This window comes from Oryctolagus cuniculus, chromosome 14 (assembly GCF_051225735.1).
Source record: "Oryctolagus cuniculus isolate XC-2025 breed Fujian yellow rabbit chromosome 14, ASM5122573v1, whole genome shotgun sequence".
Taxonomy (NCBI): Eukaryota; Metazoa; Chordata; class Mammalia; order Lagomorpha; family Leporidae; genus Oryctolagus; species Oryctolagus cuniculus.
This window is the reverse complement of record NC_142880.1, coordinates 68,021,609-68,045,706: the sequence shown is the minus strand read 5'-3', so window position 1 is coordinate 68,045,706 and position 24,098 is coordinate 68,021,609. Positions and strand designations below refer to the sequence as shown.

Genomic DNA, 24,098 nt, shown 5'->3' with positions numbered 1-24,098 from the left:
ATATAAAGCAAATGTTCACAGCTGCCAATCAGATTGTTTCTGTATGTGACTTCCTTTGCTCTGGCTATCAATACACCTTGTATATGTGGTGGGGTGGAATATTCTTAACCATTTTTAGTTTGGAGTGCTACCTAATTAGAGAAACTTTTTCCTGCTCAAGTACATTTTGTAAAATTTGACTGGTCTTGGGATTTTTGTTAACAAATCCCAAGAACAATCTCAAAGAAAGAGTCGTTATCATACACATTTCTTAAATGAGGAAACTGAGATTTAGGTAGCTAAGGGATTTCCTCATAGGTTTAGCACTGCTGAATCATAATTTTTCTTCATTTCTAATTGAAGTGCATTTCCCAAGGCTTAATTTTGAGTCACTGAAACTATTTGTAACAAAATGTGCTTCAACATATGTTGTTAAGCAGAATGGTGTCCATTTGCTAATCACTGTGATGGATAACCAACATTTAAGTTGTGTGAAAATTTTTTTCTGCTACTGAATCCTTATCTCCATAAAATATCAGATTACTATCAAAACCACAGCTACAGGAAAAGACAACAAATCAAATGGCAAAAGTGTTAGTATTTTAAACACAGTTTCTCCTTTTTGAGAAAAAGGGAACATTGATTTTAGTCAAAGGCCCAATTGATACTTACACAGTCTGGGACAGGCTAACAATTTAGGGTATACTGAAAAATATTCATATATATTCATTTTTAAATTCAGGTGAGGTGTTGTACAATGGGCACGGAAAGAGCTAGGAAGATTGATTTTTCTGAAAGAGCAATTCTAGATGGTTTTCCTTCTTTCTTTTTTAAAAGATTTATTTTATTATTTATTCAAAAGACGGAGTTATGGAGAGAGGTAGAGAGAGAGAGAAAGAGAGAGAGAGCTTCTACCTGCTGGTTCATTCCCCAAATGACTGCATTGATCAGAGCTGAGCTGATCTGAAGCCAGGAGCCAGGAGTTTCTTCCGAGTCTCCCACGTGGGTGCAAGGGCCCAAGCACTTGGGCCATCTTCTGATTTTCCAGGCACATGAGTAGGGAGCTGGATCAGAAGTGGAGCAGCCGGCGCTCAAACGGGTACCCAGATGGGATGCCGGTGCTTCAGGCTGAAGCCTTAACCCACTGCACCACAGAGTGGGCCTCTGGATGGTTTTCTTTTCTTTTCTTTTTATTTTTTAGACAGGTAGAGTTATAGACAGTGAGAGAGAGAGACAGAGAGAAAGGTCTTCCTTCCAATTGTTCACCCCCCAAATGGCTGCCATGGCTGGCGCGCTGCACCAATCCGAAGCCAGGAGCCAGGTGCCTCCTCCTGGTCTCCCATGCAGGTGCAGGGCCCAAGCTCCTGGGCCATCCTCCACTGCCTTCCCTGGCCACAGCAGAGAGCTGGACTGGAAGAGGGCAACCAGGACAGAATCCGGCGCCCATATGAGATGCCGGCGCTGCAGGCAGAGGATTAACCAAGTGAGCCACGGCGCTGGCCCCTGGATGTTTTTTTTATCCTGCTACATTTCCTGGTAGTTGGCACTCAAGCATTGCCTGATTCTGATTCAACAGCAATGCTCGTTGGGGATGAGGGTGGGTAGAGGAGCTCTCGCTATTCTTCTGTTTCTTCCTTTGGCTGTCATTTTCCAAATTATTATATAAAGTTATGGTTTTTTCTTTGTTCTTGTTGAAATTTTTGGCTGTTTTAATCTAGACTTTGTTTTGCTGGTTAGTTTAAAGGTAATAAACTATGTGATATGATTATTATCTTCTATTTTTACCATGAAGCATGAACAACAATTTAATGGTAAAGAAATTGGAAGTATATAGGTTGAAAGAGATTTAAAGAGAAAAATAATACCTTAATATCACATATGGCTAATAGCAACAATTTATCCATTGACCTTGATGGCATCAGGAGATTGCTTGTCTCCTCAGCTGTGTGGCATGCTTCATAGAGACTTCATTTCCACTTTTCAATTAATGCTGCTGCAGAAGGGTAATGTCCAGTTCCATTTAAGTCCCTGTAATAATTCATGCAGAGCTCACATAGGCTTTAAAGAGACAATCTGGGTCAAATAGAAAGAAATGACAACATATCCTCTTGAGAACATCATTTCCTCCTCTGGAATCCACTGAGTGATTTCACCTTGCAAACAGCAGAATATCAGAGGCTGTATTGTTTATTTGCCAAAAGAAAGAGTTGCATCCTCTCAAAGCCTTGTTCAAGGAAACAGCGTGGAATTAAATACTATTGAAAATCAACAACACTCATTTCTACTTAAGTAAACTGAATTACCACAGAAACCTGTGTTTCCATGGCTATGTAGACTCCGCTGAGAGGTTCTGCTGGGCTGACAGTACCAATGTTGGATTCTCTACCTAATCTTCAGGACAAAACACACACCCACTTTCCTGCAATGAAGCCTACCCAATCATGCTTGTTGGAAAATTGCATTTACTACAAAAAGAAGAATTTGAAAATAAGCACAAGGGAAACAGAAGGAAGAGGTTCAATTTCACATGGATTATTTTTGTTCACTGGAGGCTCTGGGCAGAAAATGCAGCAAGTGGGAAAATAACAGAAACACTGAAAAAATGATTTATAAGTGATTTTATTGGAAAATGGATTAAAAGATTTTATGGCTGGGGCAGGATGGTTAGAAGAAGTTCAGGAAAATGTAATGTCAAACCCTTTGTTATAGCATTGTAAACGTGTGCCAGGCTCCAAACTCTGTGGCCAGACTGGCTATATAATTTGTGGGTCTTCATGCAAAATAAAAATGCAGAACCCCTGTTCAAAATTTAAGAATATCAAGTTGGAATAGCAGAGCACAAAGTAAAGTGTGGGCCTCTGCGGTGGTTTTCCAAGTTCATATGTTGAAACTAATCTCTACAGTATTTGAAGGTGGGGTCTTTGAAACGTCATTAAGTCATGAGGGTGGTGCCCTCACAAATGGGATTCATGTCTGTATAAAAGCACTAAAGAGAGAGGTGTCTTTACACCAAGTGAGGACACAGCTTAAAGGCAAGATCTATGCAGAAAAAACAGAGCCCTCATCAGACATCAAATCTGTAAGTGACTTGGTCTGGGACTTTCCAGCCTTCCAAACTGTGAAAAGTAAGTTTATGTTGTTTAAAAGCTACAGTTTGTGGTATTTTGTTACAGCAGCTGTTACAGACTTGGTCTTTCTGTATCTGGGATCTCATACTAATACACACCCATGACACTGGCCCTTTTTCTTGCTCTTCTCTCACCTCAACACTTTTTTTTTTTAAATCTCTTACCTCCCCCTTGTTGTTGTTTTTTTATTTTTTTTTTAAGATTTATTTTATTTATTTGAAAGACAGAGATACAGAGAGAGGTAGAGACAGAGAGAGAGGTCTTCCATTCGCTGGTTCACTCCCCAGATGGCTGCAATGGCAGGAGCTGTGCCAATCCAAAGCCAGGATCCAGGAGCTTCTTCCAGGTTTCCCACCTGGGTACAGGGGCCCAAGGACTTGGGCCATCTTCTACTGCTTTCCCAGTCCATAGCAGAGAGCTGGATCAAAAGAGGAGCAGCCAATACTAGAACTGGCACCTATATGGGATGCTGGTGCTTCAGGCCAGGGCTTTAATCTGCTGTGCCACAGCGACAGCCCCTCTCCCTTTGTGTTTATTTGTGTGGCTTGGAGGTTTGGGGCTTCAGTCTGTGTGATGGATGTAGAAAAGGGGGAGCAGGAGGATCCTTCTCAAGAAACATACATGCATCATGAAAATAGTCAAATGGTCCTCTAGACTCGCTGCCTCTCAGGAATTGGTTGTTAACCATTTACTAGCATGCCACTGGGTTATCAGAAACACAACATTTATTTGGGGAAGGTGGCTTTTTGGATCCATGGGTGTTATAAAATTGTTGATTTTCCATTTTCTCTGTTGATTTTCCATTTTCTCTATACTGTGAATAGGATCAGAAACTGACCCCCCCTCCCCGCCACAAAGTAATAATATAGCCTGTATTGTTTCTAGCACTCTGTACTACTCAGAGGTTCCAATTTTCACCCTGGTTCCACCACTTATTAGTTTCTATTTTTTAATTTTTTAAATTTTATTTATTTTTGACAGGCAGAGTTAGACAGTGAGAGAGAGAGAGACAGAGAGAAAGGTCTTCCTTTTTCCATTGGTTCATCCCCCAAATGGTTGTCACGGCCAGCGCACTGCACCGATCTGAAGCCAGGAGCCAGGTACTTCTTCCTGGTCTCCCATGTGGGTGCAGGGCCCAAGGACCTAGGCCATCCTCCACTGCCTTCCTGGGCCACAGCAGAGAGCTGTACTGGAAGAGGAGCAACCAGGACAGAATCCGGCACCCCAACCGAACTAGAACCTGGGGTGCCGGCGCCACAGGCGGAAGATTAGCCTAGTGAGCCGTGGTGCTGGCCTTATTAGTTTCTTAACTTTGAGGAAACCTAGATTTTTCTGAGGGTCGAGGAAGACCTTTCTCTCTGTCTCTCTCTCTCTCACTGTCCACTCTGCCTGTCAAAAAAATAAATTAAAAAAATAATTTCTGAATTATTTTCAATGCAGATTTGTTAAATTTAGGAGATACTTAAAAATTTCATGGAAAATAGAATTAAAAGAATATGCTTATTTTGGTGCAAAGATTGTCAAATCCATTAATATAAAATCCATACTATAAGACTTCAGAAAGTCTTCAAAAATTCATATTATGAACAAATTATGCATGGATTTCAAAAAATTTGAATCAAAATTTAATTTCACCTATTCATGAACTCTTTGAAGTAGTATTGTACATATGCAAGTGCTTTATAAAATCAGAACTCTATGCAAATTATTTTTATTATATGGTATCACCTAAATGGAAAACTAATAATGAAAATCTTTCTATTTTTCACTTTTGAATACAGTACCACAGGGAAAGCCAAAGCAAATACAATTTCCTGACATACTATTTCATCCTTATAGAAAATGCTACTAACATCTTTTAATGCCCACAGAGCAATCACATAGAGACAAGAAAAATCAATAGAAAATTGCTTCCTACGTATTCCCACAAAGACTGCTTCCTAGGACTACCGTGTAGAAATCTGTTATGTGTGAAGTTCTGTCCGGGTGAATTTTTTTGTTTTTCTCTTCTTTCTTTCTTTTTTTTTTTAGACTTACCAAGCAACATTAAGGAGTGAATCACTTATGTTCATGTAATAACAGAAAAATGATTTTCTATAGCTCTATCCACAGCAAAATATGTTCCTCCTCATGAAGAGTGAGAGAAGCATTTCTTGGCACAAGAAGCTTCAGGCTTCAGAGACAACTCAAGTTGTCTCTGTATCTCAAGTAAAGACGAAAAAATTATTAATGTTGATAAATCCCATGTGTTAGTCATTTTCTCCAAGTCTTTGGGTAAAAAGTTAGGCAACTCTGTTTGGTATGCTGATAAGGTTACTGTCACAGAGAAGATAACGAATGTTCTAAGACTGTTAAGCACTTAGAAAAACATCATTCCATATGTGAAAAAAGGTAACGTAACCTAATTGATATGAGAAAAATCTGTGAGTTCTTCCTTTATCATGTGAAGATTTTGCCTTTTATTTTTAAGAAAACTTTACTGAGAGAGTAAATTTTAATCAAGTCACTTGAAGATTCTTTATTGAAGTTCACATTCATCTGAAATTTATTATAACATTTTTGTGTGTATCAGGCATGCTGATCTTCTTGGAGCACCTTTTCCCAAGTGTTAATAGAAATAAATATACGTATTTTTCATCAATGTTTCTCATTGCCCAATTAGGAAATACAATGTTAACTTTAAACAGATTTTTTAAAAAAAGTTATCTGAAAGGCAGGAGTGGGGAGGAGAAAGAGAAATATATATCTCACATCTGTTGATTCACTCCCCAAAGGCCAACAAGAGCCAGGGCTGAGCCAGGTCAAAGCCAGGAACTGGGAGCTTAACCAAGGTCTCCCACATGGATGACAGGGGCCCAAGTACTTGAGCCATCACCTGCTTCCTTTCAGGGTATGCATTAGCAGGAAGCTGGAATCAAGGGTGGAACTGGGACTCAACACAGGCACTCTGATAGGAGATGCAGGCATCCTACATGGCATCCTAACCATTATAGATTTATTTATTATAATATGCAATAAGACTCATTCTGAGGGGAACATAGTGTAGGTGTTTACCAGACTTGTTAGACTATTGAATCACCCATTTAAGAACATTTCGGGTATCAGGTATTCTCCAGGATACATATAGGTAAACCCATCCCTGGTTATTATGTAACTGAGAGTGGAGGACCTAGGCAAAAGGGGGCATTGGGACATGGGATGAGAATTGGTAACAGTTTGAAAGTAATATTATCATGAGCTCATTTTTAGGACATATTCTAGAACAGATTATCTTGCAACATTGTACTCAGAGGAAATCAGAGCACCATTAAATAAGAAAGGTTAAAGTTGAAAGCAACAGTTTTTTGGGTCAAGTGTTTGAATATATGATGGTTGAAGACGCCTCTTGCTTGAACACACTTTCTACATGCTAGGCACACCACCACCCCTTGCTATAAAAGCACTCGCACTGTGCTTCTCAGGAAGGCAATTTCTTTTCTGAAATTGTGTTACAACTGTGTCCTTGACTTACTGCAAGAAAATAAAACTTTCCTCTGGGAAATACATGCTTGAGGCTCATTGTTTGATGGCATCCCATGTAAAGGACTTATTTCCATTGATGGTTATTAGGCAAACTAACAAGCAGAGATAAACCCATTAAAAGTGATTCAGAGGATGGAATGATGAGTAAAGGCTGGGGTCAACCAGAGGAGCCTTCATGAAGGAGGAATTAGAACTAGGGAGTGAAGGATGAGGTGAATTTCAGTAGAGAGGATTGGTAAGTGGGAGATTTTCAGGCAGAGGAAGAGGCATGAGCCAAAACATGGAGATGGGAAATTGCAAACTTTGTTTAAGCTGTGGCAAATGTCACCTGCTGTATTTGCATGGGGGATCTTAGGCTCACTCAAATACTCACAAGATAATTACAGACCATACTTGGTCCTACTCAGCATAGAAGTATACAAGAAAGGGTAGATGTAGGGCAGGGTAACATCAGGCTATGTAGTGACAACAGTCCATACAGCAGTCTACAAAACTACCCAGTAGCTATATATTTTTTTCACTCCTTCCCCACAGAGCACTCAGGTATAAGGTAAAGGCACTCATACTGAGTAGGCGATGGAGTTTCCTGGGCTTAGAATCCCTATGTCCCACTGCAGCTAATTTCTGGTGTCTCCATAGAAGACTTGCTCAATTACAAGTCATCATACTCACATCCAAAGTGTGATTTTTTTCTAGGTGTTTATAGCAAGGTTGTCTATGAAACACAGTTGACTTAATATCCTTATTAGATTTCCAAGGAAACAGAACTTGAATGTGAACAAAAGCTCAAATTTTTATTTAGATGCTGTGTTCTTTACATTCAGCTCTTTATCTATTGAGTTCAAGATTGGAGAAAATTACCTAGAATCTTGAATTCCAAACTAAAGAGTCTGTATTTCAGTAACTTAGTTTTTCCACTTCCTATTTTTCCCCTAAACAAAGCATATGAAAAGATATGTGTTGGTGTAAAAGTCCATAAGTAAATTGGTAGGTATATAACACTTGAACAGAGTTCAATGTTAATATGTTTTAGTGATATAGGCAAGGAGGTAGTTAAGGCAAACAGTAGGAACTGAGGTCACCAGTCCCTTCTTACAATCCTGCCCACTCCTCCCAAACTTTTCCCCCATTTTCTGCGCTATGGAAGACCAATTTCTACAAGGCTGCTGCCAAGAACCAGTGATGCCTGAAAATAACCAACATGGCTGCTGATTGTGTTCCCATGGAAACCCACAACCTATTATAATATCATTATCATAAAATTACCATGGCTGCCACTCCCACTCCTATCATGCAGCTGATGCTATGACACTTTCAAGAGTTCCAAAAATAGCAAGAAAATGGGCATTACTCAAACCCCATCTCCAAATATCACTCACTATGAATATTCAATTAAAACCACCTCAGATATCATGTACATGTCTCCCAGTTTAATAACAGGGTAACCCAGAATTTCACTGGATGAAGGTCACTCTTGAGCATGCCACATTCCTTTTCAAGTGTTACTTTTGTTTTGCAAATAAATCTTCTTCCTCTGCTGTTCCTTGATTGTGTCTCATCTTTGAATTCTTTCTTGCATCAGAGACAGGAAACTTGACCCAACCATCCCATGATATGTGCAGTGAACTATTCATGAGGTGAAAGCCCATCCAGAAATTGGCTGGTGAGTCATTCATTCTCTCAACTCATCTTGTTTGCATTTGAGAGCTTTGGTTTCATTCTTTCTTTCCTTCTTCACTCCATCTAGCCTGTTACAGACTAAATCATCTTAAGCCAACAGTGTCTGCCTCTCCAGTGACTTTTGGGAGTGGAAAGGCTGAGGTTGACTCCATGTAGATAGGGCATGTTGAGAAGGTGGGGCACTTTGTGAAGAAGATACGTAAGAGTGGTTGGGGCTTGCTCCCAGGCCACGTAGTGACCAGAGGGTATCCTTGTTTCTATTGCCATCCAGTCATGGATGTTCTACATTGCCTATTCTCTCTTTTGCTTATCGTGTCTGAACCTCCAGCATTTTGCTCCTTCAAGATGAGTGCCTCATCACATATTTTAACATCCTTACCAATGAGGTGTTTTGTCCCCATGCGGAAAGTCTCTCCTATATAGGGCAAATCAATTCTGTCATCCTCTAATCCCTGGGAACCTTTTCTATCTCTGTGGAAAACACTTTGGCATATACCACCCTCATGCTCCTGGCTCCAACACTTTCAAGACCCCATTCCACTTAATTGGGAGTTTTGTTTTTTCTGCCACATGTTACAATGTTGTCATCTCCCATATCCATGGCAATGCCCCCAGTGGGGAGGGGGTGTGGAAGCAATCTGGATGTAACTGACAGGTGCTCCAAGGAATACTCCATTTAAGAGCTTCTCTGTGTTCTTTGAAAGATGGCCCCTCTTCCCTCCCTCCAACTAAGAACTTTCAAGATTATTTTAACAGTAATATTGAACTGTTAAAAGCTAGAACTGAAGCACTGCAGGTTACCCCTTGCTAAAATGCTAAAAATGAGGGTTAAGATCTGATCAATCCTATACAATCTCCCTTCCCATCCTCACAGAAATCCCCAGGGGTTGTGCGTGTCTAGGAAGAACATGATCCTCCCCCTTTCCCTCAATCCCTGCTTCTCTTTCACTTCCTAATAACCCACTTACCCTACCCTGCATCTGGATCTGTTCCTGTTTATTAGAGGACAGCTCTGTTGGAACTACTGCCATCAGGGCCTCCTACTATTTAGGTACAAATAAGTATTGACTGCTGAGAAGTGTCTAATGGAGATGCTGGGACAATCAAAGCCCAGGTTTCTTTTTCCACAACTGACTTAAATCAATGTAAACAACAGGTAGGGAGGTTTTCAGAAGACTTTACCAAATTTACTGAGGAATTTCAGGCTCTAACATTGGCCTTTAACTTGACCTGGGTGAACTAAACATTTTCTTGTCTGCTATGTTGCACCCCAAGATAAACATCAGTTCTGGGCCAAGGCCCAGGCCCATGCTGACTCCCCGAAGGGCCAGAAGCCTAATCAGTATGATGTGGGAGCCATGGCAGTCCCACAAACAGATCCTAACTTAGTGACCAAAAGTCATAAAATTTGAGGTGCTGAGGTCAGATGATGATCTGTCTAGTGGCTAGAATGAAAATAATGTATTGTTAAACTGATAAATTATGGCAAAATCAGGAAAGTAACTCAACATAAGGAAGATTCCAGCCTCATTCCAAGGATGACTGGTAGAATCTTTAAAAGATATACAGATCCTAGCTTCCCTGAAGGACAGGTCTTATTCAGTACCCATTAATCAGTCAACCCCAGATATCTGACTAGAAATGGGGAATGGGACCCCAAAATCTCAAGAAACAAAACTGAGGGGGAAATGGACTTCAACTTGGGAAGCAACAGTCCAGACAACAGGCTTGTATGACAGCAGTCACAGTAGCCAGTATCCTGTGACTTCAGGGACAACCCAGGGAGGGATTTCCAACCATGAGGGGACAAGTTCAGTAGAGAATGTTCTGGGTGTGGAAAGCTGGGATATGACAGAAGGAATGACCTCTCCCAAAAAGTCTGCCTAGTCCCTGCCCTCACCGTTAAGAGGGACAGTAGAAATTCCTTTGAAGGGAGGGGAGGCTCCTAGTTCCCTCATGTCCTTATTCAAAGCTGAAGGGGCCTGTGAAAAGTGGTTCCCACTGCCCATATGACCATCACAATCCTAGAGCCCTAATGATCCTGGATGTCAAAGTGAAGAATATAATTGTCTAACTGACTTGGGAGTCACTTACTGTGTTCTGAATTCCCATGTAGGATGCCACCCTTAAAAGTTGTGTTGTCATGGGAGTTTGTGGTAAGTTCTACTCCTGACAAATTTACTTTGCCTCTGGTTTGCCTGGTAGAAGATGCCCTTGTTTCCCACCAGATTTTGATGATGCTGTAAATCAGACTCCTTTGCTCAGTAGGGATATGCTCTGTTCTCTGGGCACTTCTCTTGGGTTAATCACCCCTAAATCTAAATCTTTATTATGCCAATGATGAGTACTGCCTCAAGATTGAATTTGGAAAATCTTGTTGAAATTCAAAATAGAGTGGATTCTTGAATCTTTTTGTACTGATAGACAAGGAATAGCCTTGAGTATATTCACCCAAAAAATGAATCCACTTCCATGACCAATGGCTTACTTTCCTGAATAGCTGGACTCAGTGGCCACAGGATGACCTAAATGCTTAGGGGAAGCTACTGCTATTGAACTTTTGGTACAGTAATCACCAATCCACTTTAGGAAGCCTCTTGAAGTTCAAACTTCACACCAAGTACAAGAGGTCTTAGAGATTAAAGGACACAGATGGCTAAAAGGAGGAAGCCTTAATAAATATTGATATCTCCTTTTTGGTTCATGGAAGTAACAAAGTATGCTAAGTCCTCCGTCCAGCTACTATTTTGCCATCTGAAGATATTGAAAAGCTGGCTCATTCTTTGTGTAGAGACCACTTAGCAGGTGTACTCCAGTAGATCTTACCCACGTCATGGACCTAAGCATTCAACACGTCAGCTCCAAAGGCTAAACTTAACACCTGGGCTAGAGTCTTAAAACTGAGGATAGACCAGAGAGTTGATATTTATACAAATTCTATATATGCTTTCTAATGTTACAAACATGTGGGATAACTTGGAGAGAAAGAGGTCTATTGACTGTAAAAAAAACTTCTCTAGGTCATTAGTACTCTCAAACAGGCAGTTTTCAGGCCTTTGGAGGTAGCTGTTCATTGCAGGGGACACCAAAAGTAGAATAGTTATAATGTCAGAGGAAAGGCACTGGTAGATAGGGCAGAAAAGGTGACTGCCACTCAGGATGTTCCAGTATTTCTAATACTCCAGCCTCTAAAGACATCTGGAAGTCCCTACTGTATCATTCCTGATATAGAATGGGGACAGCAATGAAGTTGCACTAAAGATGCTAATGGGTTGAAGAATATAGATCATAAAAATACTCTCAATGGCAGCTCAGAGGAAAATTATCAAGAACATACATGACTCTATCCATCTTCAAACACCACTCCTTATGAATATTCAATTAACCCCCACTCTCAGACACCACTCTTATGTCTCCTAGTCATACAAAGGGATGACCCATCAAATCTTGTTGGGTGTAGTTCACTGTCAAGCATGCCTGCACTTCCTCGAGTGTTTACTTTTACTTTTAAGTAAGTCTTATTCATCCACTCTACTTGCTTGTGTCTTGTTCTTGAATTCATTGCTGCATCCCAGACAAGAACCTTGACCCACATACCCCATGACTTTGATAGAACCATTTATATTTAAAAAACAGAAACACATGTTTAGCCATCTTCAATTTGATATTATACTCTTAAATGGAAAAGATTATGTTCTTTTAGTGCATGGCAATAAGCAGGACTTCTTTTCCCTTTGCTCCCCATACTTTGAAACATTTCGTATGAATGATAAGCATGTTGTGTTAGAAGGCTGACTCATACATTATATGTAAGAAATAAATATATGATGTTCACAAAGATGATCTTTTATTTTTCTGTAAATGTTAAGGCAGTGTATTTTCCAATATCTGAGTGAAAGAAGGGGCAAAGTTTTTCAAACCATATTTCCAAATAAGGGAGCCTTGAGGTTTTACTCTAAGCCTCTCTCAGTGGATAGTTGCTCAAATGGCAGAAGGCAGCAGGTGCCTAGAAAATATTGTTGGTATTGAGTGTAGCCCTGAAATATGAGAAGTTGTGGCAATTTGCATACAAGTAGCTGAAGCAGTAAGTAGCTGTTCAGTGGGCTTATCAGTGCTATCCCTAGCCTCCCACATCTGAGGACCCAGTGCCTGTACAATAGCTTGTGTGATTCAGCAGCTACTGTACCTGGAGCCTGCCTCTTGTAGTAGGAACATCTACTTCATGGCTTCATCACTGTCTCAAGCTCCTATTTGGCTTACTGGCCTCCTTCCCATTCTAGTTTATAATCAGCTTCTCATGATGAAAGAAGTTGGCCTGAGAAACTGGCTTGTTCCAGTGTGTGAATGGTAGAGGAAACTCTACTTTCTTCCTTCCAGGCTACATGCTCAAGCTAGACATGCAGCTTACAGACAATGCTGAAGCACCATTCTTCTCCTTTTCTCACCCCAACACCCATGCCATTCACTTCTATGACATATCCCTTCCGCCCATGGGGAGTCACAATCTTAGGAGTATGCATGGTCCAGACAAGTCAGTGGGATATTTTTGAGCTGGGCGTTTGTATCCTCAAAAATGAGAGGAAGGGAGCTGCCTCTTCTTCCTCTATGTATCCCAGCCCAGAACAAAATTCTCCATACTACCAGTTTTGCTAAGCTCTCCTTACAATGAGAAGAACTCACCATAAGTAGTCTGGTCTAGGATGCATTTCATATTGGTGTTTGACAATCACATCACACTATCAGGGATCCAAGAAAATAAATTTATTAAACTTTGAAGGAAAAAAATCCACAGACATAAAGAAAGTTAAATATAAACTGCAGGACACAACTAGTCATACTAGTGAATAATGGCTTGTGTGGCCAGCAAAGTACCAAAATGACATTCTGAGACTGATTGAGGTATTTAGCTATTTTTGGCTATAGAAATGTTGTTAGCCTATTGTGAAATGGTAAGATAGTTCTTCCAAACACATAGTTTTAAGTTGAATTAGGTTCTACTGTGATGATATTGTATATGAAACTAAATTATGTAGCTCTTGGAGAAGACCATAGCAGCAAGGTAGCAGAAAATCTATTAAACATCTACTACAAAGTATCACGGTAAACTTTAAACACCCAGGTCTAGCTTTCCACCATCTTTCTTGAATGAGAGAAGGAATTAAAACTTACCAATCATAAAGCTTGCTTTCTAAAGGGGTCTGAGCTAAATGGCAAATACTATTTAAGTGAATGCTAACTTTAAAAAGAATATAAAAAATTCTTAAAATGGTTAAGTATTCTCATTTTCATAATCCTTTTGGGAACTATCCCTATGCTTCTAAAAATGATACTTAGGTTATTAAGGAATTGGAAAATCTACAAATTACTCAAGTCCCCTTTCTTTTTTTCTGACTACCTGCTTTGAGGCTGGACTACTTGGAGGGAAAATAAAAAATGATGAAACATCTTCTTTTACTGTTTAACTAAATCTTATAAAAATTTTGGTGAGAAAGTTTCTGCTCCTAGTTTAAGTAACTCTGAGTTATCTGTGGGGATTGAAAACCTTGTTTCTTTTATTTCTTGTTGCCATGAATACTGACTATGTATGTGTCTGGGTAAAGGCTGTGAAACAAAACCTATTTCTGTTCCTTTACCCAGTTAGCTTCATTTGACCTGCTTCAACTTCCTCTCTTCGGTAAATATGAAATAAAATCGAGTTATATTTGAAGAGATTTTACTGCAGAGGTTATAGAGCTTACCTCTCATGGTCTGCATGCACTAAATCAGTCCACATGCCACTGTAGAACTTAAGTCTTGTGGTCAACGTGAACCAGCAATGATTTCTACTTCTCTTCGCATGCAGCTGTCTGGCACGAACCAAGATTTGGTAAAGAAAAGTTTTGTGTTGTTTGGTTTTTGATTTATGTAAGTTTATTTGTGCAAATATTTAAAAATTTTCTAAATTTAACAAATATTTGATTAGAAATTCAGATAAAATAAGTATGTTCCGATATGCAAATTTTTACAATCATTTTAGAATCAATGAGTTTTGGAAGGTACAAAAAGGACCTTGTAAAAAAACACTTGTGTGTGTTTTCTTTAGGTGCACTGATGAAAAGCATCAAACCAGCTTGAGACTGTAGTTGCTACATTCTGTAGATGAATCTTCTTGAACTACAGTACACAGTGTATAGGGTGATATAAAATAGCCATGCTTGAAATTTAACTTCTTAAAAATATCTTTATCAAGTTTATGTCAAAATAAGTGTTTTAGATATCCAAACTATTTTTGCCTTCTTACCTATAGTGTTAGCTCCCAATTAATTAAGAAGAAAAAAATTAGTCTGTGCTATGATTTTCATTCAGTTCTCCTGAACTGCAGAAGCCACCTGATTTTTCGCTTTTTCAAAAAGCATGATTCTACTATACATTAAAAACATAGCCATTCAATGTTTAGTATCACAAAATTAACACCCACAAGAAGACAATTACTGCCACTAAACAGTATTTGAGACAATTCTTTAAAATATTTACAGTTCACAACAGGAATATCTATCTGATTAAGCATTCCTCTTAGTTTTTTCTTTTTAATATCCTGTTTCAAATTTCAGAGAAGGCATTTAGAATCCACAACCTACTCTTCCATTCCCCTTACACTGGTTTGGTTTAAGCATTCATGCCACAGCCAATTCTTTGCCATTAGATACAAAGCTCTTGGACATCAAAGAAAGGCTATGGCAAGATTTTGTTCAGTTGGTCTGTGCTCACGTAGCCACACGATGAGAGAAACTCTTTGTCAGGCAAGGGCAAGGTGGCTGCATTGAGTACAAGGCCTTGTGGAGATTGTACTAAATGAATGGAGGTATAGTCTGGGACAGGCATCTCAGAACCTGGGGCGTCTTCTGCTGTCCCAGACCTCTCGGCAGTAGTGGTAAGGCTTTCTGTGGTGATGTAAATGTCCTCCTGGTTAAAGCTTGGCTCGACACGTGATTCGACGTCGACATGAGGGGCCACAGCGATACACTTTTTGGCATCTGCTTCACAGAAGTAGGCGTTGTCCATGATGAAGTTTGTCTGGCAGAGTGAGACGACTTCTGGATGCGCATCACACTGAGAATTCCCTGCCTTGTTCTTCTGGCCTGGGGAAAGGACCACACTCCCTGCCGGCGTAATGTCACTAACCTGGGCGTAAAAGTCGATGTTTGCCAGTGAATTTGGATTGCTGAGCTGAGAAGGTGCAGCCTGAAGAGTGGATTCAATCTCACCAGTAAGAAGTGGTCGCGGTTTGTCTTCCTCTGCTAGGACGACCTCAGGCTGCTGAGCAGCAGGAGAAACATCATGGTAAGGTGAGTTATTTTGATTCTTCTGGTCAAGGCACAAGAGATCTGCTTCCCCTTTTAACCTTTGAGGCTGAGCAACCTCCGAGTTCCCGTCGCACCCGTCACTGGCATTGAAATCATTCTCCAGGATGTCAGGTTCGTAACAGCTGGTTCGTCCAGAGTCGTCATCCTTTGCTGCAAGGACGCTAAGTGATTTCTGATGGCTGTTGCTTAGAAGTCGGTCTGTGTCTGATCCCTCAGTCTTTTCATCAGGGTCATCGATGTCTAGCTCGATGAATTCAACCCAAGAGTCATCATTGTAGAATTCAGGCTTATAGCTATCTTGAATGGCTAAGATTGTGTTCACCTCCTCTAACTTTCCTTCCTAGGAAACAGAAAGAAAAGGATCTATGAAGAGAAAGCCTCTGGTTAAATAGTTTGGCAAATACTATTCAGAGACCAATTATGGTTACAATAAGAATAATTGAAAGAAAAACATAATAACAAACATAAGTCAGTGCAGACTTTTAAATATGTATGAAATTTCCATAATCTTAAGAGATGAAATGTTCATATTTTTTTCCTCTAGGAGATGAGATAGAAAAAATTTAAATGTGATACATGTAGTTGACAAAAAATACCATAAAAACCAGTCTCAACAACATGACAGATTTGTTCATCTGTCAATTAGTGCTATCTACAATTTAGACAGATTTATTAATTACCTTGAGGAGATCTGGATCGATTCCTTTAATCTTTGGAACTGGAACTGGGGGCAGAATCAGCATCTTAATCCTTGAAAACAAAATTTTGGTTTGATATACCTTAAAGGTTATATATTGTGTTATTTCAAAACATAGAAATAAAACATTGGGAGCACTATTACTTATTACAAATAGCCTGGTATTTTATATAAATGGAATATGAGAAAGGGAAGGCAAATATTAAGCAGTAAATGATCAAAACAGTAAAGGGTAGAAAAGGAACAACAACAAAAAGCCTGATCTGCAGTCCATTTAAATAAAACTTTTTTTTTTAACAATCTTTTCTTTTTCCTCACAGTGCTTTTTATTGACAGCAAACTTTAGTATTTGGAAGTGAGAAATTTAATTTCATATGAAGCTAACCAATTTTCATGTCAATTATAAGGAAGGCAATTTTAAGGTACATTTAATCAGTAATTTGCAAAGAAAATACACAAAGAAAAAGAGCCAAACCACATGAAGCCAAAATTACTTGTGGCCTTTAAAAAGGGCTTTCTTGGATAAGTTAGCACTGCATAGTTAACATTAATTATAAAGTCACCTAAGATTTTCTCATTAACTTGCATGTTACTGCAGGGTTCATTTCTGGTGGAACAAACTAAATATGATCCATCATTAGTATGGATTCATATGAACAACTCTGTGATAAACTCATATTTTCTGTTTTAAATATTTAAATATTTTTATATCATAATTCATTTCAACGTTTCTCCTGCCTGCCTAGTGTCTTGAAATATCCCCAGCACTTAACACAATTGTTGGAACAAGGAAAGTGCTTTATAAATAATTTCAATAAATTTGAGAAGATCATTTATCTATGCTGCTAATTGTGGACACCAGAATTTGCATCTTTAAATCAACCTTATAGCCTTGGAAAAAATCTCAGAGATTATTCATTTTCATTTTGTTTTAATAAACTTCCCAAAGTGTTCACAGATGTTACTGTAGGGAAGGGATGGTAGCCTGGTTTTGGGATATCAGTTGCTATTCTGCCCAGCGGGAATGAATGGTCTAGACTGCTTAATAAGGAAGATCATCTCTTAATAGTTCCACCCACTTACCCATTCAAGGAAACTGACAAGTTTCACTTTATAAGTTGCTCCGAGTGACCTCTACTTGACTTATTCAGAGGGGCAAGCATTAACAAATTATGACCAATGAATGGCAGATACATAATAAATAAAAAATTACTATATATGCTTTTGTTTGAATATGTCTGATAAACCATATACTGTGAGATATACTTTGCACTAAATTGAGGTTGGTAAATTATGGCCTGTGGGCCTACTCCTACATGCCATTTATTGTTAGATAGTTTTACTGCCCTACAACAATGCTCATTCTTTTACCTACTGTCTATGGCTGCTTTTATGACACAGTGGCACAGCAAAGTAGGTGTGACCAAAACAGCATTAAGATTCACTATCTTACTCTTTATTGACCTCCTACACTAAGCATTTCATTTAATCCTTGCAATCACCAAGGTGGCAAATGATATTATCTATACAAAGACTTGGAAAATTAAAGATTTTTATTCAAACTATGCACTAATAGTCGGCACAGGTAGGGATCAATACCTGACTTTAAAGCCCAGACTGTTTGTCCTCTGTCATGTTACTGTGTTGTTTGATTCTATATTTCTAAATGCATTTTTCAAATTTTCAAAAAACTCAGAAAGATATAACTAATTATAGGAGGCAAATTGTTAATGCTTGATTTTGTGGTGTGAGCGTCTCCTTTTGAAGAGGATGATGCATTTTGGCATGTTAGTGGTTTTCCAGAGTTACAATGGCCTTAGGCCCATTGCAGATCCTGAAACCTAAAGGGCCCAAGCAGGTCATGCAAATGAATGCAGCAGGCCAGTTGCAATGTCATTAGGAAGGATGGAGAGTACACACCTTTCTCAAAGGAAACATCTGGTTCTCTAGTTCAGCACATCCTACCATACAGGACTATCAGTCTGCTTTCACTAGGTCTTTCAGTTTGTAAGATAATCTCAGTGACCTATCATGTATTTTATGGGCAAGTAAAGGAGAAGAGCTCTGGGTCCCCAATCACAAAGCAATGTCAAGGGAGGAAAATGCTGATTACTCTGATTTGATCAGGACATACTAAATACAGGTATGGAAATGTCACACTGTAAACCATAAATAGGCACAAGCACTGTAAATTAAAAGTTTTAAAAAGTAATAAAAGCAAAAAGGAAACAAAAGAGATAATGCAGGAATCTGGACTTTAAGGTAAGAATTCTCCATTTTATAAATAATTTGTAGCAAAATATTTACTCCAAAATCAAAACAAAATAATAAAACACGGATATTCAGCAAAAACTTCTGAAGTTTTTGCTGACACACTTTTTATCTTTCTTCAGTTAATAATAGGTCAGGGATGATTGTATGGCAGGGATAACTAAAGACAATCTGTGTAGAAACTACATTTGTGATTTTGCTATTCTTTATTCAAACACAATTTATAGCATACACTTTTTCTAAAGATTTATTTATTATTTATTTGAAAGTCAGAGTTATACAGAGAGAGGAGAGGCAGAGAGAGAGAGAGAGATTTTCCCTCCGCTGGTTCACTGTCCAGATGGCCGCAACTGCTGGAGCTGTGCTGAGCTAAAGCCAAGGGCCAGGAGCTTTGTCCAGGAATCTCATGCAGGTGCAGGGGGCCAAGCACTTGGGCCATCTTCCACTGCTTTCCTAGGCCATAGCAGAGAGCTGGATCGGAAGTGGAGCAGCTGGGACTTGAACTGGCGCCCATATGGGATGCTGGCACTGTAGGCAGAGGCTTTACCCGCTATGCCAAGGTAAAGGCCCCTACAGTACACATTTTTCTAGAGTTGACTGTTAATTATGTGGATTAAGTCAGTATGAAGTAGCTTGGATAATGAATTCTGGATTCAAAATTTCAAAGACATGTAGGAACTGAACCCCTCTATAATCCTGGGTTTCTGGGGAAGACTGGCATAAGCATCTCATCCTTTGGAACATCATTTTATTTCTTGGAACTACATGTTCTTTTTGCTACCAAATATTTTATATCATTTCCTACTTACATTAGAACTTGCAAATTTAGAGAATTACAAAGTTTGTATAGGAAGATTTTAAAAAATGAATTCTTGCCTACAAAAAAGTCAATTTAGAATGAGAAATTTGGAAGTAGAATAAAGGTTTCAAATCAATCTTTTTTTTTTTTTTTTTTTTTTTTGGACAGGCAGAGTGGACAGTGAGAGAGAGAGAGACAGAGAGAAAGGTCTTCCTTTTGCCGTTGGTTCACCCTCCAATGGCCGCTGCGGCTGGCATGCTGCGGCCGGCGCAATGCGCTGGTACGAAGGCAGGAGCTAGGTGCTTCTCCTGGTCTCCCATGGGGTGCAAGGCCCAAGGACTTGGGCCATCCTGCACTGCCTTCCCGGGCCACAGCAGAGAGCTGGCCTGGAAGAGGGGCAACCGGGACAGAATCCAGCGCCCCGACTGGGACTAGAACCCGCTGTGCTGGCGCCGCAAGGCAGAGGATTAGCCTAGTGAGCCGCAGTGCCGGCTCAAATCAATCTTACATTTTGGTGATTTTAATCAAGTGTCATAGTTTAGGACAACAATTTTCAGAGAAAATAGTCTTTTAGACAAACATTAATACATTTTATTTAAAATCCTATCTTTTAGGGGATGGTTTTTTCTTCTAAATATTGTTAGCTAATATAATTAAGCATCATAGCAAATTTATTTGGTAACTCAAAATAAGAATGTTGAGAAAAATGATTAAAAATAGTGAGTTTATCAATATCTATTATAAATCAGTTACGTACATAGAAGTCAGCCCACCTACTGTACAGATCATAATCAACAGAATAGTTTGGATTTTTGTTGTTGGGATTACTTAAATACATACTCTGACTTTTATTTTTTTTTTTTTACCCAGAAACCTTTTAAGGTATACAACTTCATGCATTTCATAAATATAACTTTAGCAACGCAGTGATTTTTCCCATCCTACCTGTCCTGCCACCCACATTCCCGCACTTATTTCTTCTCCTTCTCCTATTCCATTTCTTAATTTATACTAAGATTTATTTTCAATTAACTGTTCCTCACAGTCAAGACAAGGGATGTTCAAGGTCATTGCATCTCAAAGTGACAATTTCACTTCTATAGATTAAGTATTAAGTGCTCTATTAGTTTTCACAGATTTGGGAGAACATATGGTATTTTTCCTTATGGGGCTGCTTTATTTCACTAAGCATAATGTTTGTCAGTTGGATCCATTTTGTTGCAATTATAGGATTTTATTTTATTTTTCAGTCCTGTGTAGTATTCTACGGTGTACATATTCCATCATTTCTTTATCCAGTCTTCAGTTGATGGGCATTGGGTTGATTCCATATCTTAGCTATTGTGAATTGAGCTGCAATAAACATGGGGGTACAGATAACTCTTTCTTATGCTGATTTCATTTCCTTTGGGTAAATTCCCAGGAGTGAGATGACTGGGTCATATGGTAGATCTATATTCAGATTTCTGAGGTATCTCCATACTGTCTTCCACAGTGGTTGTACAAGTTTACATTCCAACCAACAGTGAATTAGGGCACTTTTATCCTATAATCTTGCCAGCATTTGTTGTTTGTTGATTTCTGTATGAAAGCCATTCTAACAGGGGTGAAGTGGAAGTTCATTGTGGATTTGATTTGCATTTCCTGATGGCTAGTGATCCTGAGCATTTTTTCATGTATCTGTTGGCCATTTGGATTTCTTCTTTTGAAAAATGTCTGTTTAAGTCCTTTGCATATTTCTTTAACTGGGTTGTTTATTTTGTTGTTGTGGAGTTTCTTGATCTCTTTATATATTGTGGATATTAATCTTTTATCAGTTGCATAATTTGCAAATCATTTCTCCCATTCTGTCAGTTGCCTCTTCACTTTGCCTAGTGTTTCTTTTTCAGTGCAGAAGCTTTTCAATTTGATGTAATCCCATATGTTAATTTTGGTTTTGATTGCCTGTGCCTCTGGGGTCTTTTCTAAGAACTCTTTGCCTATGCCAATGTCTTTCAGGGTTTCCCCAAAGTAATCTAATAATTAGACCGTATTAGATCATAGATTTAGGTCTCTGATCTATTGTTAGTGGATTTTTGTGTAAGATGTATGGTAGGGGTCTTATGTATGTGGAGATCCAGTTTTCCCAGCACCATCTGTTGAAGAAACTGTCCTTGCACAGGGATTGGTTTTAGCTCCTTTGTCAAAGATAATTGGTTATAGATGCATGGGTTGATTTCTGGAGTTTCTATTCTGTTCCATTGCTCTTTCTATTTGTTTTTGTGCTAGTATCAGGCTGCTTTGATTATAATTGCCCTGCAGTATGTCTTGAAATCTGATATTGTGATGTCTACAGCTTTGATTTTGTTGTATAAGATTGCTTTAGCTATTCAGGGTCCCAGGTTTCCATATGAATTTCAGCATCATTTTTTCTATATCTGAGAAGAATGACCTTGGTATTTTGAATGGTATTGCATTGACTCCACAAATTCCTTTCAGTGGTATGGACATTTTGATGATATTGATTCTTGAAGTCCATGAACATGGAAGATTTTTCCATTTTTTGTGTTTTCTTCTATTTCTTTCTTTATGATTTTAATTCTCATCATAGAGATCTTTGATGTCCTTTTTTTCTTCAGCTATTGTGAATGGGATTGGTCTCTGAAATTCTTTCTCAACTGCGGCATTGTCTGTGTATACAAAGGCTATTGCTTGTTGTGTGTTGACTTCATATCCTGCCACTTCACCAAACTCATGAGTTCCGGTAGCTTCTTAACGGAGTCTTAGAATCATGTCATCTGCAAATAGAGAGAGTTTGACATCCTCCTTCCCAATTTGTATCCCTTGATTTCTTTTTCTTGCCTAATGGCTCTGGGTTAAAACTTCCAGGACTATATTGAATAGCAATGGTGAGAGTGGGCATCCTTGTCTAGTTCCAGATCTTATTGGGAATGATGCTTCCAACTTTTCTCTATTAAATAAGTTTGTCATAAATTGCCTTGATTGTGTTGAGGAATGTTCCTTCAGTAACACAATTTTTTTAAAGTTTTTATCATGAAAAGATGTTATATTTTCTTGAATGCTTTCTTTGCATCTATTGAGATAATTCTATGGTTTTTGTTCTTCAGTTTGTTAATGTGATGTATCACATTGATTTGGGAATGTTGAACCATCTCTGCATACCAGAGATTAAAATCCCACTTGGTCCAGGTGAATGATCTTTCAGATGTGTGGTTGGATTTGGTTGGCTAGAATTTTTTTAGGATTTTTACATCTATGTTCATCAGGGAAATTGGTCTATAATTCCATTTCTCTGCTGTAACTTTTTCAGGTTTAGGAATTAAAGTGATGCTGGCTTCATAGAAGGAGTTTGGGAGGATTCCCTCCCTTTCAATTGTTTTGAACAGCTTGAGAATAATTTGAGTTAGTCCTTTTTAAAGGTCTGGTAGAATTCAGAGTGAAGTCATCCAGTCCTTGGCTTTTCTTTGTTGGGAGGGTGTTTATTACTGGTTTAGCTTCCATCACGGTTATTGGTCTCTTTAGGTTTTCTACATTTTCCTGGCTCAATTGACGTAGGTTCTATGTGTTCAGGAATCAATCTATTTCTTCTAGGTTTCCTGATTTCTTATATACAGCTCTTTGTAGTAATTTCTGATGATTCTTTTTATTTATGTGGTCTCTCTTTTTACATTTCTTTTTTCATCTCTGATTTTTTTTTATTTGGGTCTTCTCCCTCTTTTTTTTTTTTTTTTGGGTTAATTGGGCCAATGGTGTGTCAATTTTGTTTATTTTCTCAAAAAAAAAAAAAACCCAGCTCTTCCTTTCACTTATTTTTTGTATTTATCTGGTTTCAATTTGATTATTTCTTTTCTAATTTTAATTATTTCTTTTCTCCTACTAATTTTTGGTTTGATTTACTATGTTTTTCTTGGTCCTTGAAATGCATCAATAGTTCATTTTTTGGTGTCTTTCCAATTGCTTGCTGTTGGCACCAACTGCTATGAAGTTTCTTCTTAACACTGCTTTTGCTGTTTCCCATAAGTTTTGATATACTGTATTGTCATCTTCATTCATTTACAGGAATTTTTAAATGTCTCTTTTGATTTCCTCAATGATCCATGGTTCATTTAGGAGTATGTTTTTCAGTTTCCATGTGTTTACATATGTTCTAGAGATTCTTGAATTTTTGAAATCCAACTTCATTCCATTGTGGTCACAGAAGATGCATGGTATGATTTAGATTTTTTTGCATCTGCTGAGACTTGCTTTATGGCCTAGCATGTGATCAATCCTAGAGAAAGTTCCATGAACTGGTGAGAAGAATGTGTATTCTGAAAGTGTAGGATCAAAAGTTCTGCAGATATCCGTTTCTTCCACTTGGACTACAGTGTCGATTAATTGTTTCCTTGCTGATATTCTGTGTGGTTGATCTGTCCATTGCTGAAAATGGGGTATTGAAGTCCTCCGTTACTATTGTAAGAGGGTCTATGTCTTCTTTTAGATCCATTAACATTTGTTTTAATAGCCAGGTGCCCTGTAATTAGGTGCATATATGTTTATTATAGTCATATCTTGGAATATATCTCACCATTCTCTCCTAGCTTATAGGGTTTCTGATGAGGAACCTGCTGTGGGTCTAGTTGGAGATCCTCTGAAACTAATCTGGTGTTTCTCATGTGTACATTTTAGAATCTTTTCTT

The 24,098-nt window shown here is 38.6% G+C and overlaps 1 protein-coding gene across 12 annotated transcripts in view; it reads right to left on the bottom strand.

The window, feature by feature from the left end:
• Positions 1 to 13,055: 13,055 nt before the first annotated feature.
• GHR (growth hormone receptor) overlaps positions 13,056 to 24,098 on the bottom strand; it is a 303,364-nt gene continuing 292,321 nt past the window's right edge. For 11 of the 12 annotated variants that reach the window (XM_070056270.2, XM_008262050.5, XM_008262046.5 and 8 more), the window contains 2 exons: positions 16,333 to 16,402; positions 13,056 to 15,992 (listed from right to left, as the gene is read on the bottom strand). In XM_070056270.2, the coding sequence (XP_069912371.1) occupies positions 15,021 to 15,992; positions 16,333 to 16,402 (1,042 nt within the window). In that variant the 3' untranslated portion in view covers positions 13,056 to 15,020. 12 annotated transcript variants of the gene reach the window in all.